Raw genomic sequence first — 15,697 nt, forward strand, 5'->3', positions numbered from 1 at the left:
CTTGTCAAATCATCAGCTGGCCCTTCTCCGTCTGATTCAATGAACTGCTGAGAGAATCAAAGACAAAATCTCTGTAAAATACATTATATTAGTTATTCCTGCAGTTCCACTTTTCTCACTGCTTGTGACTTATGCACCAATTAAAACTGTCCTGGGAGAATCTTTGATTCTACTCAAGTCAGAGTAAAGGACACACACATGCTTGGTGGCTTGTTCAAACACTAGTCACTCATAAAGGCTCATATGGGGAAGGCAATGCTCTAAGATTTATTCCGTAGAAAAGTATCAATTCTTATCCTAAAGTGGGGAAAAAAGAAAAAAAAAGGCCCGCTCAGCAGTCTGTCTGTAATAGCTATACTACAGTCCTTTGAGGCTGCTGGTCTGGGAACCAGACTCTGAGAACCACTGGTGTAGGGCGCAGCCTATTAAAACAAGTCAATCTTCATCTCAGGCTGCCTGCAGGTGTGCAAAAAAAAATTAAGGAATAGAAGTATTTGCTCCTTCTTAAACTGCTATTGTTTCAGCTTCCAATGCCAGTGGGCACCTCTCTTCAACAATCACTGAGTAATTAATCCTTTCCTCAGTACTGAGAAGTCAATAAACAAACATCAATTATGTGTCTGATCCAGGACAAGGACCTCTGAGGTGTAAAGAAGTTAACTCGTGACAGTCCTGCCCCAAAGAAATTGCCCAGCTGTTCAGGACAGTTTAGGAGGGAATTCTAGTTTGATGGGCCCAACCACTTGCATCTCATCCATTCGACCACTCCATCCATCGTGTAGTTTTGAGCAAAGTAAGATTCTGTGCTAAGTGCTGTCAAGGTGCACAAGGAAACACACAGATGGATGTTCTGGGTTTTCCCTCCTGTATACAGACTCCCTCCTCCCTTTAGCTGATGGGCCAGAGGAGGAGATTCATTCATTTGAATGCAGAGACTAAAAGTATAATTCGAGTGCCTGCAGGTACGGCCTGACCTGAACTGTTCACGTCTCAAAATGCCTGTCACTCGTTATGGAATAACATCTGCTGCTTTATTCATTTGTGTCTCCTGCTTGGGTGCTTGAGACATCTAAGTTTGTCGCATCTCCTTAGTTTTCTCTGTGTCCCCCGCTTTCGCGCTCCCTTCTGTGTACCAACCACACGGGCTTTTCTGATCCTCAGGCACACTCTTCCCTTAGCCTCCTCACCCAACTCCTACTCATCCTCAGTCTCCATGTGAATGCCTCTTCCCCAGTGGAGTCTTTCCTGATGCCTACTCCAGAATTTTCTTTTGGCTTACATCTATTTATCCTGCTAGACTTAAGCTCCCTGAGAGCAGGTGTTATCTGTCCAATCCACTAGAGCCCTGCCAGTACCTGACACCAGGCAGACACTGGTATGACCCTGGAGCTCACTCAGCTGCTTGGGGGATGAGCTGACTAAAGGAAGGGGTAGCACTGGAACTCATCTTTCCAAAGAAAATGGCTCTCTCCTCCCAGACAAAGGAAAAACACCCGCAGGCCCCGGGTCACTAGGTGGCAAGCTGCTGTATTTGCTATAATAAATCCTCCCCCAGTATAGTCTCTGTACTCTGCTAGCCCTGTCTCACCTCTCATGAGGACAATGGCAAGTGGGTAGGGGACAAAGGCTTCTCTTTTTTTTTTTTCTGTCCAAAGCTTGTAAGTTTCCCCAAGAAAGCCTATTCCTTAACCCACCATGTGTGATGTAAAAACTGTCCTGAGCCCAGTTGCAAGGCAGATGGAACTCTGGAAAAAAATGATGCAGGTACACTTAGCAACATTCACAAAAGGATATGCCGATCAAAAAAAGCATCATCAGAACTAATGAACTACTCTTTCCTCCATCATTTTGGATGAGTTAAGAATTCCCATGTATAAATCTGACACAGCTTTGTCCTTGGGAGAGTTGTGCAGCTTAAACTTTTTGATGGCCTTTAAAAATCTGTAGATGATAAGAATTGTGCAAATATGTTTCAACACAATAAAAAAAATCTGTAAAAAGCTGCACTGGTTTTAACATTTACAAAGAATACACCAGAGTATTAATAATTCTCTTGTCATTAATCATTGTCCAGAGTTAAATATCATTTTGTTAACCACTAAGTCTGTATTAAAATTACTCCAAAGAGTAAATATAAATTAGAAATATTTCTCCCCTGGACCACTTCTTTTTCTCTAAGCACAACTTTTATTTCACCTTCAGGTACATTTTTTCATTTGAAAAGATAACTATGCTTTCAAAGTGAACTGAATTACAAGCCTTTTTTTATGACTACATTTCAGTGAATGGGTAAAGAAAAAGCTATTTAATCTAACTTAAAGTTTCACTTTAGCACTCAGCTAAATAGAAGATTTCAAAGGAAATTCTGCTTAAAGATATGATAAAATACCATACGATCCTGGCTTCAAGAGAAATTCGATTTCAGTAAGTTGAGCAAATGAGCTTATTAGTCAAAGTGAACTTATAAGGTCTCTATAGGTTTCATAAACTGAAGCAAACTAGTTCACTTGAATTGCTATGCATCTCCCTAGTATTTCTTAATGAGAAACAATGTATTTGTAGAAATCATCATTCTTTCTCAGGGGATAATTTACCAGGCTCTCATTTCAACTTAAAATCTTGAATTCTACAGGACACATTCATACAAAATGTCAAAGTTCAGGAACACTTAGACACTAAAAGAAATGTTTTATAACAGTAAAGTTTTTAGAACATGTATAATTCCATTTATATTCTCAAGCTTTTCAATTCTATTTATCTTAAAATTAGTTTCATAAACTTATGATTATAATAAATTAGTTTCATAAACTGTTATGATTATAATTCAATATCATTACATAATATATTTGAGAAATGTCTGGTAACTCTCGTTATTAGGTAATTTAATGATTCAAATATCCTGTTATTATTTTGATGTTATTTGCACTTATTAAGTTACCTTTTAATGAAAACACAAACAAAAAACCTTTTCCAAAAAGTATCAGAAAGATTTTTAGTTTGAAGATGAGGAAAGCAAAGTATGGTTAAGCAAAAAGGTCTCTCCAACTGCACAGCTGAGTCTCTAACAAGATAAGTAATTCTCTGTATCAATTGTTATCACCCAGGAAAATACCCTACCAGGCAGAAAACTGCTGTTCATACTATCCAGAGTGAACTAAAGTAGAAATTAAAGAAAGCCAACTATGAAATCTATGTGAAAAATAAGAAATAAGCAGCTCCTAATCAACTGAGAAATGAGATTGATAAGCTCTTTATGTGCCCAGTTGAATATGGCATTGAAACACAAGGACCAAGCTTATCTCATGTTTGTTTTCTTCAAGTGGCTGCAAATAGGTAATGGCTACCAGCAGGATCTACCTTACAAGTACACAGTCTAGTTCCACAAGTAGATCACAATGGCACCAAATTCATACCTTTTCACAAGAAGGGAGATTTACTGTCAATATTAAATTGGCAGCAAATGAACAGGGAAGCGAGAGACTGAAAACAAAAAACTCATCACACAGATGCAAACTAACAACCCTCACACAGACATAGTCTCAAAAAGTGTTTCATGTTATCTTGTGCCGGTTATGGGTACCTGCAGCGACCGATGGACACTGAGTGGCAATCATCTCCTTGCCACCTCTGTGCTTGATCACATGTCACACCTTGCCCTTCACTTCAGCACCTCAGCTCTCGAAGACTCACAGTACACAAGGCCAGTTTCTCATGAGATGTTTCAGGATTGTGAGCTATTGATGTTACAGGTCATGCCAGTAATCCTGGACCAACACACAAGCTTCTCCCCAGTCAGAAAGAACATGCAAAAAATTCCTTATCAGACAGTTGGCAGGAGCGCAAGGGAAATTGGTTTTTATGTCATATTTGTTGGTAGAATATCCCTGGCTTCAAAGCAAAGTTTAGAGTAACAGTACACAGTTACTAAAGACTAATTAAGTTCCGAAGTTTATCACTGGCTAAACTCACATTGTATCTGTGATACAAAGCAGATATTTAAGAATGGTGAACCTATGACCCTGTACTTATGCTTGACTAACTAACTGGCAATTCTTTCCCTGAGTCAGCTAAGCCAGGTTTTGCTGTTCTAAGAGAAAAGTTAAATTCGAAGAGGGTAAAGCTTACAGGGAAAAATATCCCATTATTTAAAAAGGAAGGGAGGGAGGGAGGGAGGAAATCCTACCATCACCATTCTGCATGCTACTCAGGCACTGAAGAGGTTTACCCGATGAAATTACTTTTCACCATTGGTTTCAGGATACAAGACCATTAAAATTAGAAAACACTAAAAAAAATCCCATTATAGTTTCATGGAATCTGCCTGCTGTGGAAAAATATCAAAATGCAGTCTCACATAGGCTGATCATGTTAGAGTATAATATTTATTAAATTTCATCATTTATGATCACTCTCACAACCAAATTAACCCTAACACAACTTTCACATTTAGAAACACAGACAGCAAACTGATTTTTCAACTATTTTGCTTACATTACTTTTCAACTGTCATGCAGTGCTCATAATTAGGAGATACTACTATACATTAACACTCTCATATTATGCTTATTAAGAACCAAATTCAGAGGGTAGAAAAATGCCAACATAAATTCATTCTCCAAAACTGCCCACGAATGTATTGTCACTGTTCTTTCTAATCATATATTTATAGTACATTCTTCAGTAAAAGGTATAACTGTAGTCACATAACAATAGTTATGATGAGGCAATATCATTTCAAGAAAGAAATACAACAAATGAAACTAAAAATTGAAGAGAAGCAATCGGAGCATATAAAAATCATTTGAGAACACCACATAAACTCCAATGTTTTCCACTTTCCAGTTGGAAAGAACATGCACAAAGTTTTCTTAAGACAGTTGTCAGGAGTGCATGAAAAATTGGCTTTCATGTCATGTATGTTGAGAGAAGATCAATGTCATTGAGGAAAAGGGACTGTGTTCATTATCTTTTGGGTCTGTCTATATCATCTATAGCTGAGAGAAGTTTTTGTCTTGCTTTCTTATTGATATGGGATCCCAGGCAAACATTTACCAGATTGGTCAGCTGCTTCGTCGAATACTCCTGCTCAAAAAAAGAAGATTCAAATTTAGTACACTAAAACACATGTATGTGATCAATGCAAAAAACAGGCAGACAGATATTCAGGTCTCAGTGGATAGTTACTGAGCACTAGAAGTCAGTGTTAAAGCAATGGAAACTGTAGTCAAGACATGGAAGACACACTGTTTACAGAGCTGTTAATAGTGGGGAATAAGGATACCTATAGTACACACTTGAAACAGGAAGCACTAGAATGTTTTTTATACGGCACATAACATACCAGTTAAGATCCCATACTATGCTTCTTTCTATGACAGTCTTTGTTATTAGGTTATCAAAATACACTGACATTTCAAAATTTTAAGATGCCACTAAGTAAGCAGTTTCTAGCACTGTACCTTTTGCAAACATTTTAGGTAAAAGAAAGAAATCTCCAACCACAGAACAACTCTTCTGAGATATAACAAATGAATAAGGTAACAAAGGACAAAAAGTTACTGGTTTTTAAACCCTCGTATTATAATTGGTAGCTAGAAAGTACAATTAAGACTACCGTTGACCCTTGAACAATGCAGGGATGAAGGGTGCTGACCCTCCATGCAGTGGAAAACCTGCACATAATTATAGTTAGCCCTCCTCACCAAGGTTCCTCTATATTCGAGGATTCAACCAACTGAGGATGATCATGTAGTACTATAGTATTTACTATTGAAAAGATTTGCATATAAGTGAACCTGTACCGTTCAAATCCATGTTGTTCAAGGGTCAACTATATAAGTATTATTTTGCTGTACAAATCAATTTAGTTCCTGAATTTCAGATAAGTTGTTAGGATGAGCATGAATAGAGCTCATCAGAAAGTTTTATATCTTCATTTGGTTCTGGAGGATGAAGAGTAAGAGTTCAGCTCAGGAAAGAGTTGTGTACTAGCATCTAATAAGAAAAGAACATGTCTTCACTGGAGGTAACCAATAAAACAGTGCAATTTCAAAACATGAGAAAGAGTTCATCTTAAAAATTCAGCAAACTGCTCAGTTTGTGTATCTGATCTCTGAGAGCACCTGTAAACACCTCATAAATTCTCTCAAGCAATCACTCAACATTTAGAAAGTACCACCCAAGCACTGCACTAGACATTGTGGAAAGTTCTCTGAAAACAGGACAATCCGGGCTGCTGGGAAAATTTCACCGTATTACAAATATCAGTTAGTTAAAGCTTTTCCAAAATACGATTACTAAAAATTTTAGTCCACTATATTAAAAGAAGAAACCCTAAAATGGGCATCGTTCTTACATCAAATAATGGACCTCTACGAGCTGTGCTTTTTCTCTTCAGCTACTTGTCCTTTTACCCCAAATCCCTTCCTCAGTACCAACCCTAAAGTGTTTACAGCTTACTTTATTAAATGGATTCTAGCAACATCAGCAGTTCATCTGCATCTGGTTTAGCATTTTGGTTCTCAAATGACGGAGGTCAATGGGACAAAAAGTGGTGACATTTTTCTCAATTCTGGTGTATTGACTAAATCACTGAAAATAACATGTACATTTCTACTTTGCTCCCAAAGATCTGAAACTGCCCTACAGTGGGCACGTTTACACAAAGTTCAGGCTAATGGTCCAGACTAAAACTCATTTCATTTATCTACAGTGTTGAAACTAGAAAGGATGAGTCTGATAAAGTAAATATAAATAATTCCTTACTTCCTTACCCAGTCAAATGAAATAAAAATTTACTTAGCTTTTACCCATGATGTTTACAGTATTAATAAATGTGAACACTAGAGTTACTGATGGAATAAGATTTGGTGATAATTTTAACACTTCTCATATTTTCATTAAATCTGTCTTCACATACTGCCTATCTAGACAAATGATATATAATAACAACTATACCGAAAAGCTCCCTGTATTGAGCATTCTCTGGTGATATATGTTGAGTTGAACTGTGTCAAAAAAATTCAGCATCCACAATAACACTTGCTATAAGTAGTATTTTTCTCTACTTACCTATATATTCACACAAAAGAAAAATAATCTCACCTATACTTAAGGTAAAATCTAATGTAGGATGAGGTTAAATTTAGCTATTTAAATATTAATACACCAATCATCACTACTACATGTCAGCGTGTTCAGGCCATCACCCATTCATTGTTCAGGGCTACAAGAAGGTTTAAGTTACATAACAGACTTTAGCTTGTGAATCATTTCAATGTTGCTATATTCAATTTGTCCTGATGTTAACCAATTTCAGCCTTCTCCTACAACACAGCTGCAGGATAAACACAGCTAAAGTTCAGACTCTGGCTGTTTTTCCAGATAATTACTGCTACAGTTCACAAAGTCTCAAAAGGATTTGATCAGGCAAAGGACATTGCATAAACAGTGTGAATATGGTAAAGAACTGGCATAAGTAGTTCATGCTAAAAAAGCAAATGTTTCTATTTCACCCGTATGATTTTGAATTATATACTAGACAAGAACAGCACAATGGATAAGGAATAAAAACTTAATTAACTGTTTCCCAGCTCTCACCCTATGCTCTTTGATCCAGCGTTCCATGTCATTCTCAGTTAGATAGTAAGCTTTAATATAGGTTTCCACAAATTCTTTATCTGGAATTGGTCTAATATCTGTTAGTTTTTCAAGTTTCATTAAAAACTGCTGAAAATCCAATTGCATCAAGGCACGACCCTCATTACTACACTTCTTGACGTTGGCATATCTAAGACACACAAGAATTAAAACACATAAATGATGGGATGGTTAGAAAAAGAAACCTTTAGGTACTTAAACTTTTCTCTAATCCACATTTGGTGAGATTCTATGAGAAAAAAGAGCACATGCGCCTTGAGTCAGAAGGACTGGGTTGTGTTCCAGCCCTGTCACCAAGCAGTCAACTTACCTATCAGGGCCTCAGTTTCCTCATTTGCAAAGCAAAAAGATCAAATAACTTCTAAGGTTTCTTCCTGCTCTACAGACCATAGTTCTGCCTACTCAATTAACATAATCATCTGTAAGAATGTTAAACTGGTATTTAACTGGTATTCCAGTTAATCTGGCTGCCAAGAATTATTTATAAAACTAAGCTATGAATATTCCCAAGTAATCTTAGCTTCATAAAACTGTTCAATATTTTAACTACTCAATGCAAAGAAAACAAATGAAATAACTCTCCCGTAAACATTCAGCAAACCTAAGAAACATGTAAGCATATAAGCAAAAAAAGTACATACATATTTTTCATAAAAAAACACTTTATAGACTTATTCTGAGACCCCACACTACTAAAAAACTGTGTTCTAAGGTGGACTAGTAATAAGAATAAATATGTTAACCCTAACAGTACATTTTATTATTCATAAGTCAGTGTCTCATTCCTTCAAGCATACAAAATGTGGAGAATTCAACACTAGGAAATGAGGTACTTCCCCTAAGGAAATCTGCAAGAAAACTAGTTTATATTATTTAAAGTGACCAAGCTTTTTTTTTTTTTAAATAAGAAGTGTTTTATACACAAATATAACATTTGTTATTCACTTTTCTACTATTAAATAAATTTGTTAACAGTACAATCCAGTCATGATTGTTGACCGAGAGCCATTTTGGGATTTACAGCACTGCTGGTTTCAACCCTAACCCTAACCCTAACAGACTGGATGGTGTATTATACAAAATGCCAAGGCTGTTGTCAGCTTGTCACCATCACTTCCACTTTCAAACACATTCATTTTTATGACAAATAAGAAACGATGAGAAATCAGATAAATGATAGTGTGAAAATTCAACTGACGTGCAATTCTAGATCACTGTGAATGGTCTTTGAAATAGCAGTTTGCTTTCCAGGGATATTTTAAATGTATTACTGATTCTTATTTGTATTCTAGATGTTACAGGCAGAGTAAGCATGGTCTCTAAGTGGGAAAATTACTTTTGATCTGTAAACTCAACATATGAAAGATTGATACAGTTTACAATGATATAATAATGATATTAACAGTGATATAGTGGTTATGAGGACTGATTTTACCATTAGAAAATGAAGAGTTCATAAGCCTTCTCTGCATTTAAAAACTGTGTGAACTTGGACAAGTTACTTAACCTCTTTAGCCTTGAGTTTCTGAGGCTAGGTTATCTCTCTGTTGACAAAACAGCGAGAATACTACCACCAAAGACAGTTTATGTTAGGATTTGGTGATAGAATCCTGTGAAGGGCTTGTTTCAATAAATGACAAATAGCACTCAATGAATGCTATGTATAATCAACATTGTAATAATTGTATTAGGTAATAATAATTATTACTAGTTTAATTTTCAGATAACCATTAGATGCTGCATTCCTCACTCCTCTACTAGCTGATTCTAAGTCACCAGCAAGAAAAAAAAGTGACAACAGTGGCGTTTAAGGTCTCTTTTCTAATTACATTCCAAAGTTAAACCTGAATTACTATGAGACTGTCTGCTATTTATCACTATTTATCACTATCTCTACCTATTCTCTGCATCCATTAGTGATAACATATAATGTTATTCATATATTATGATTTATCACTGAAGAATCAGATAATGCTTTCATGAAAAACTTACCCTTCCACAATTGTTCTATTAGCCAGACGTATACAATGTTCCCAAAGTATATTAGACACGGGCAAGGGTATCCGAACTCTCTTAGAAACTTCATTTAACCTCGTGTTAAACTGCTCAAATTCCTAAGAAGACAAAAATCGTGGCCATATGTGAATCTAATTATAATGTTACAATGCTTTCCCATCTTAGAGGCAAAAAAAGATTTTAAAATGCTCAGAATGAAATCAAGTAAAACAAAGAGAGATAATGCCAAAGATAATTTGGACTTAGTGTAAAGTGTTTTTTTAAGTATATCAAATTGAATAAATCATGTTGTAATACAGAGTACACTACATTTCATCTCAAAGGAAATAAGTGTCATTAACTGATTAAACAATGTTCAAATGTTTCTACATCTCAAATTTTTGTATGACTGTCAGTATGGATTAAAAAGGCTTAATAACTAATATATCTTTAAAAATATCTTTAAGAAACCCATATTTTAAAAAAGTGTTTGAATGAGCTTTCACCTCAGAGTGAATTATTTGTAATTTGTAGCTGTACACCTTACAGAGCAATCTGATAAATTATTCTCTTTCCTAAACATTCTTTTAAAGTAAATAAATTATTACATACTGAATGATTCAAAAGTAATGTAATAGTTGTAAATTTTTAGCACCAAAAAACTCCATAATATACATTATCTCATTACGTATAGAAAAACTGAACATTTTTATTACTTATTAGTACCTTTTGTGATACCACTCTACTAAAAAATATACGTAACTAATTTAGACAATTTCAACAGCTACATGAAAGCAGCAGATGGTTCACCCTTCAGTAAATTTATTTCTGATTTCTTTCGACTATTATCATCTAAATATGTTCATTTACAAAAGTAAATGCTGTTGATCCTTTCTCGACAATACAGTTCAAATAATTTTAACAAGCCTTAAAATGATATATTTTTCTTTAGTTTCCTCAATAGAGAAACTACACAATGTGTACCAAGACTGACATGTATTCAAATAACATACAGGTGGAAAAAAATCTGATCATCACCAATCAAGCTACCACATGATCGTTGTGTTATCTCTGGCTGCTTCCTAAATCACAATTTTTTAATGATTTTTGACAGTTAACTGCTTTTAATCATTTATGAGAAAGAAGTAGGTCTTCAGTCCACTAAGCTTACTTTTGAAAATCAAAGTAAATAAGTAATTGCTCTTCCTCGTTTTCATTTCATGAATCTAGCAAAACAGTATTTGCTACTGTATTTATGCTTCACTACAGTAAACTCTGCTTTAGATTTCAAGAGTCATAATTCAATACTTTTCATTAATATTTTAAAGATAAATTTATAGGCTTACTATATGAAATGCCATTCTACTCACTGCTAAATCCAACGTTCAAGAATGCTTATTGTTAAATGAATAATAAAACTATTTCATTTTACTTATGATTCTTTTGGGACAGATTCTTTTGCAGACTGCTTTTACCTAAAGGTTTGGACTTGGAAAAGTAACAGAACAAAAGTTATCATAAAAGTTTATTTTCTTTTTTTAAATAAATTTATTTATTTATTTTTGGCTGCGTTGGGCCTTCTTTGCTACACACAGGCTTTCTCTAGTTGTGGCGAGCGGGGGCTACTCTTTGTTGTGGTGCGCGGGCTTCTCATTGCAGCGGTTTCTCTAGTTGCAGAGCACAGGCTCTAGGCGCACGGGCTTCAGTAGTTGTGGCATGTGGGCTCTAGAGCGCAGGCTCAGTAGTTGTGGCGCATGGGCTTAGCTGCTCCGCGGCATATGGGATCTTCCCGGACCAGGGCTCGAACCCATGTCCCCTGCATCGGCAAGCGGACTTTCAACCACTGCGCCACCAGGGAAGCCCTAATGTATCTCTTTATTGCTGTCCCTGCGCTGGCATATAAATTCCTTGATGGCACATAAGTTCCTTAACTCACAACTATATTGCCAGCACCTAGATCAGTACATGGCATATGTCAGGTGATTTATAAATATCTCTTGATGCATAAATGAAAAAAAATTACCACAATTCTTTCCAGAAAACTTGTAAATGTTAAGTCATTGAACACAAAGGTATTTGCATGACACATTGCAAAAGTAATGTGATTTCTGGAAAAAAAACTTAGAATAATCAGGGGTGTAGTCTCTTGCTAATGAATATACACAACTCTAGAAATATCTTCTAATTAAACAGAAATATCCTCTTGTCACTACAGTCATGGCCATTGAGGTTACATAATATGAAGCCAGCTAAGACACACTAATCAGACTCTAATTCAAAATGGGATATTACTGAGCAAAACCAAAAAATCTACAAAGTATTCTTGGGTCTAAAAGAACACAAAATTTGGAAGGAAATCCTAATCCAACTCAGGGACTTTAATATCACAAGAATGCTAGAATGTGGTACAAACTATCATCTCAGAATTTTGGAGCTATTGCAATTACAGGAATAATTCCCTTAGTAGAATTATCTTTAACAGAGATGTTTCCAAGAATACTTGCCTTTAACAGTGCATCTACATATATGTTGTGCTGTGACATAATTTCTTTTACATCCCATTTCACATTAGCCATTAGGAGCAGCATCTGTTCATAATCAATGGCTTTACCAGCTACAATCCAGTAAATTGGTTTGCGTAGTTCACTGGCTGTTGAGACGGTCTGAAATAAATTTCACAGAAATGAAACCAAATATTTTCTAAAAGTATAAAATTTCTAAAATATATTTTGTTCCTGTTTCTAGTACACATCATATCTGAAAATAAAACACTATACACCTGGAGATTTAAATTATGAAAATACTTTAACTTGTGGGCAAGGAAGGGTCTTACTCAAAACATAATTTTGAGATATTCAACAAACTTGAGGCCACTGACAATTCAACTAAAAAACTACAGATTTTTTCACTTCTCTCCATTTCCATTTCCACTTGCACCTCAAGATCCCATCATCTCTCACCCACATTAGTCTAAAAGTCTTCAAACCAGTCTCCTGCCTCTAGGTTTGCCATCTGAGGTCCATTCTTCACACTTCCCCCAAAGTGCTTTCTAAAACACACACCTCACCATGCTACTCACCACCTCTTTCAAATCTTCCAGTAGCTTCCCAGTGCCCTTGGAACCAAGTCCCGCTCCTGGCTGGGCGCACTGTATGTCATGTGCCTTCTGCTTAGTCACCCGGCCATCTTTCTCATCACTGGCCCTCCTCCCCGCTCTGAGAACTTGAATTTTCCGTAGCTGCTCACAGGCACCGTGCTCTCTCATCTGTAGGTCTTCATATAAGCCACTACCTTAGTCGAACTATACTCCTCTCACCCTCTTTCTCTCTGGTCCAGTTTAAACATCAGTTTCTCAAGACAGCCGTTCTAGATAACCTCCCCCAAACCATACCCCTTCTCCGCCTCCAGTCAAGGTTAAATACCCTGCCACTGTTTCTTTCCCTTAACTATACTTTATTGTAATATAGTTTTAATTGGCTCTTTCTCTTATTAGACTGAAAGTTATAAGAGGTACTCAATAAGTATTTATTTAATACAGGAATTCATGAATGAATAAACAAATATTCTAATCCACCTCTCCTGAGGTTGAGAGACTGACCACTAGTTTAAAAAAAAAACGAAACACCTAAATAACATGTGACAGTCCTATCCTGCTCACAGTTGAAATGATATATAAGACATGTCTGACCTGAGAATAAAACTGCTGAAGAAAGGGTTTTTTGACTGCAGGCATCACAGCATCCAGATGTGGCTGAAGGAACTCAAACTGTTCAGCCAAGAATACCCTGAAGGGAATAAATAATCCACCATGTAAACAAAACACAGGATTTAGAGCCTGTCAATACTTTTTGTGTAACTAATCTTTAAGATCTCTGAGCAAAAGTTTAACAATTAAAATTATTTTCCATTTTAAACAACTACCTTGCATTGCCACTTGACACACTCATTTACAATTCACACAAAAATTAATGCTGAGTTATCACTGAACGTGAGGTGATGTGAAAGAAGGATGACTTCAAAGGAGCTAATCTGGTTACCACAAGGTGTACAGTTATGCTGCTTTGCATGTAAGATATGAGCACAGATAACACAAAAGATTGAAGAAAGAATACAACGGTATTTTTAGAAGGATTTCCCATGTAATTACACACATCAGACCCATGAATTCACAGATTTAACACCTGACACTTTTTAGAAATAACCCAAACATTCATAACAGGAAATAAAATGGAACTTGGTTGAGACACAGACGTGAACTTCACATGCATACACGAGACATACACGTGCATGAATCGGAATCATTCAGCTGAAGACTGCTGGTAGTCACATTGTTTTTCACTACTCTTTGTTATATACAAAACCTCTTAAATTATACTGGACCATATTTTATAGAAGAAGTTATATGCTCTCACTTTATTAAAGAACTTGGGGATTTATAAAGGTCAGGATGCACTCCTGCTGATGTCAAGGATCGACTACATTTAACACTAAACTGACAATGTAACTACAGTTTCTCTAGAATTGTAATTCAATGGCAAACTATAAAGTACTATAATATAATATGCTTTTCTAAAGTCTTACTTAAACCAAGGATCATGCTGCTAAAGAATGAAACTTAAAAGATTACCCTCCTTCCATTTATACACCTGAAAATCAACCATGCCATTTTAGAAACTGATTCGTAATCTAGTTTAGGATATACTTCTCAGAAATATTGAGTAATTTAAGGAATATTTAGAAGTGGGAAATGCATACAGCTAGAATACAGTGCTTACTTTTATAATCTTTCTTAAATATTTAATGGCAAAGCAACTGTTTTTAACAACTTACAAGGATTCTGTGGCTACCACTCTTTCCGCCAACCCATACAATGTATCCCCAAATGTCAAAACCACTAGGTGACTGAGGTGAGGGCTCGGTACCTTCTCCTTTCTCTCTTCTGCTGCTGTGAGCGTGGCAGTAGGATCAGCTGAAACTTCCTGAAAATATAACATACATATACACACACAGCCTGAAATAGCAAATCTAATAGCAATAACCCATGTGATTTTACAAAACTGGAGCTATAATTAAAATGCTCTCAGGCATACATTAATTACACTTAGTTTCAGTTCTTTTTTTCCTCCTTTTACATTTTCTAACTACTAGAACTTTCCTTTTTATACTAAGTGAAAATGATCCAACTCCATATGCTATTATCTGTGCATGACCTAAAATTGGCCAACACAAGGAATCTTTATGAATTGACAAATATTTCACAGAGACAATAGTGAGATGCCCTTCAAGAACTTGTAAATGAGGAAGAACAGACTGCCTCTCCAGGACCAGGCTGGTAAAATCCAAAACTATGGTGTGATTAACCATTTCACACCTAAACCTTAATCAAGGTAACTTTGGTATAATCCCAAGAAGGCAGGACTAAAATGTTGTTCTAAACTGAAACAGAAGCAACTGTATTGTATATCTCTAGGGATAGATTACTGACCTGAAGGAAGATGGTAAATGGAAATAAAAGAAAGGGATGCCCAAAGAGCAGAGTGAGCTGAGCCTTATAAGATCCTCAAAGAAAACTACAGCACAAAAATTGAATACAAACAAATCTAAACGTGTACAAAATGTAAATCTGGATTACTTTTTAAATCAATTACATAATCACAAATCTCTAACATTTGCCTTAAGAATAAAAGAGACATCAAATGCATAGGACCCTGGGAGTATAACAGGTTTATAAATTTTGCAAAATGGAAATAATACATTATAAAACCTTTCAAGTTAGAAAATGGTTTTATTCTTGTTTAGTTCTTTTTTATATCCTATATTCTACTAAAGGTATTGTCTCTCTTCAATCTCTAATTACTCAATTAGCATTTAAAAGTTATTTTGGGAACAACTGTGCTTTCTCTAAGGAGAATCAGGATAAGGGAACTATGCAAGTTAATCAATGTCACAGCTCCACTATTTATTTCCTTCTACTAAAAAGGAAAATAATCACCCAACTACTGCCAAAAACAACAACAACACACAAATCACAAAATTACATATG

General features: G+C 35.8%; 1 protein-coding gene across 2 annotated transcripts in view; it reads right to left on the minus strand.

The window, feature by feature from the left end:
* Nucleotides 1-4,385: 4,385 nt before the first annotated feature.
* The window catches only part of VPS50 (VPS50 subunit of EARP/GARPII complex), a 140,107-nt gene continuing 128,795 nt past the window's right edge, over nt 4,386-15,697 (minus strand). Inside the window, exons 23-28 of one of the 2 annotated variants that reach the window (XM_082846773.1) lie at nt 14,485-14,633; nt 13,343-13,439; nt 12,159-12,317; nt 9,652-9,773; nt 7,600-7,789; nt 4,386-5,082 (exon numbers count right to left, since the gene is read on the minus strand). In XM_082846773.1, coding sequence (XP_082702899.1) covers nt 4,963-5,082; nt 7,600-7,789; nt 9,652-9,773; nt 12,159-12,317; nt 13,343-13,439; nt 14,485-14,633 — 837 coding nt within the window. In that variant the 3' untranslated portion in view covers nt 4,386-4,962. Of the gene's footprint in view, nt 5,083-7,599; nt 7,790-9,651; nt 9,774-12,158; nt 12,318-13,342; nt 13,440-14,484; nt 14,634-15,697 lie in introns of those variants that run through there. The other variant, XR_014326464.1, reaches the window with a different exon arrangement.

Source organism: Leucopleurus acutus (assembly GCF_964270905.1).
Source record: "Leucopleurus acutus genome assembly, chromosome: 9".
NCBI lineage: Eukaryota > Metazoa > Chordata > Mammalia > Artiodactyla > Delphinidae > Leucopleurus > Leucopleurus acutus.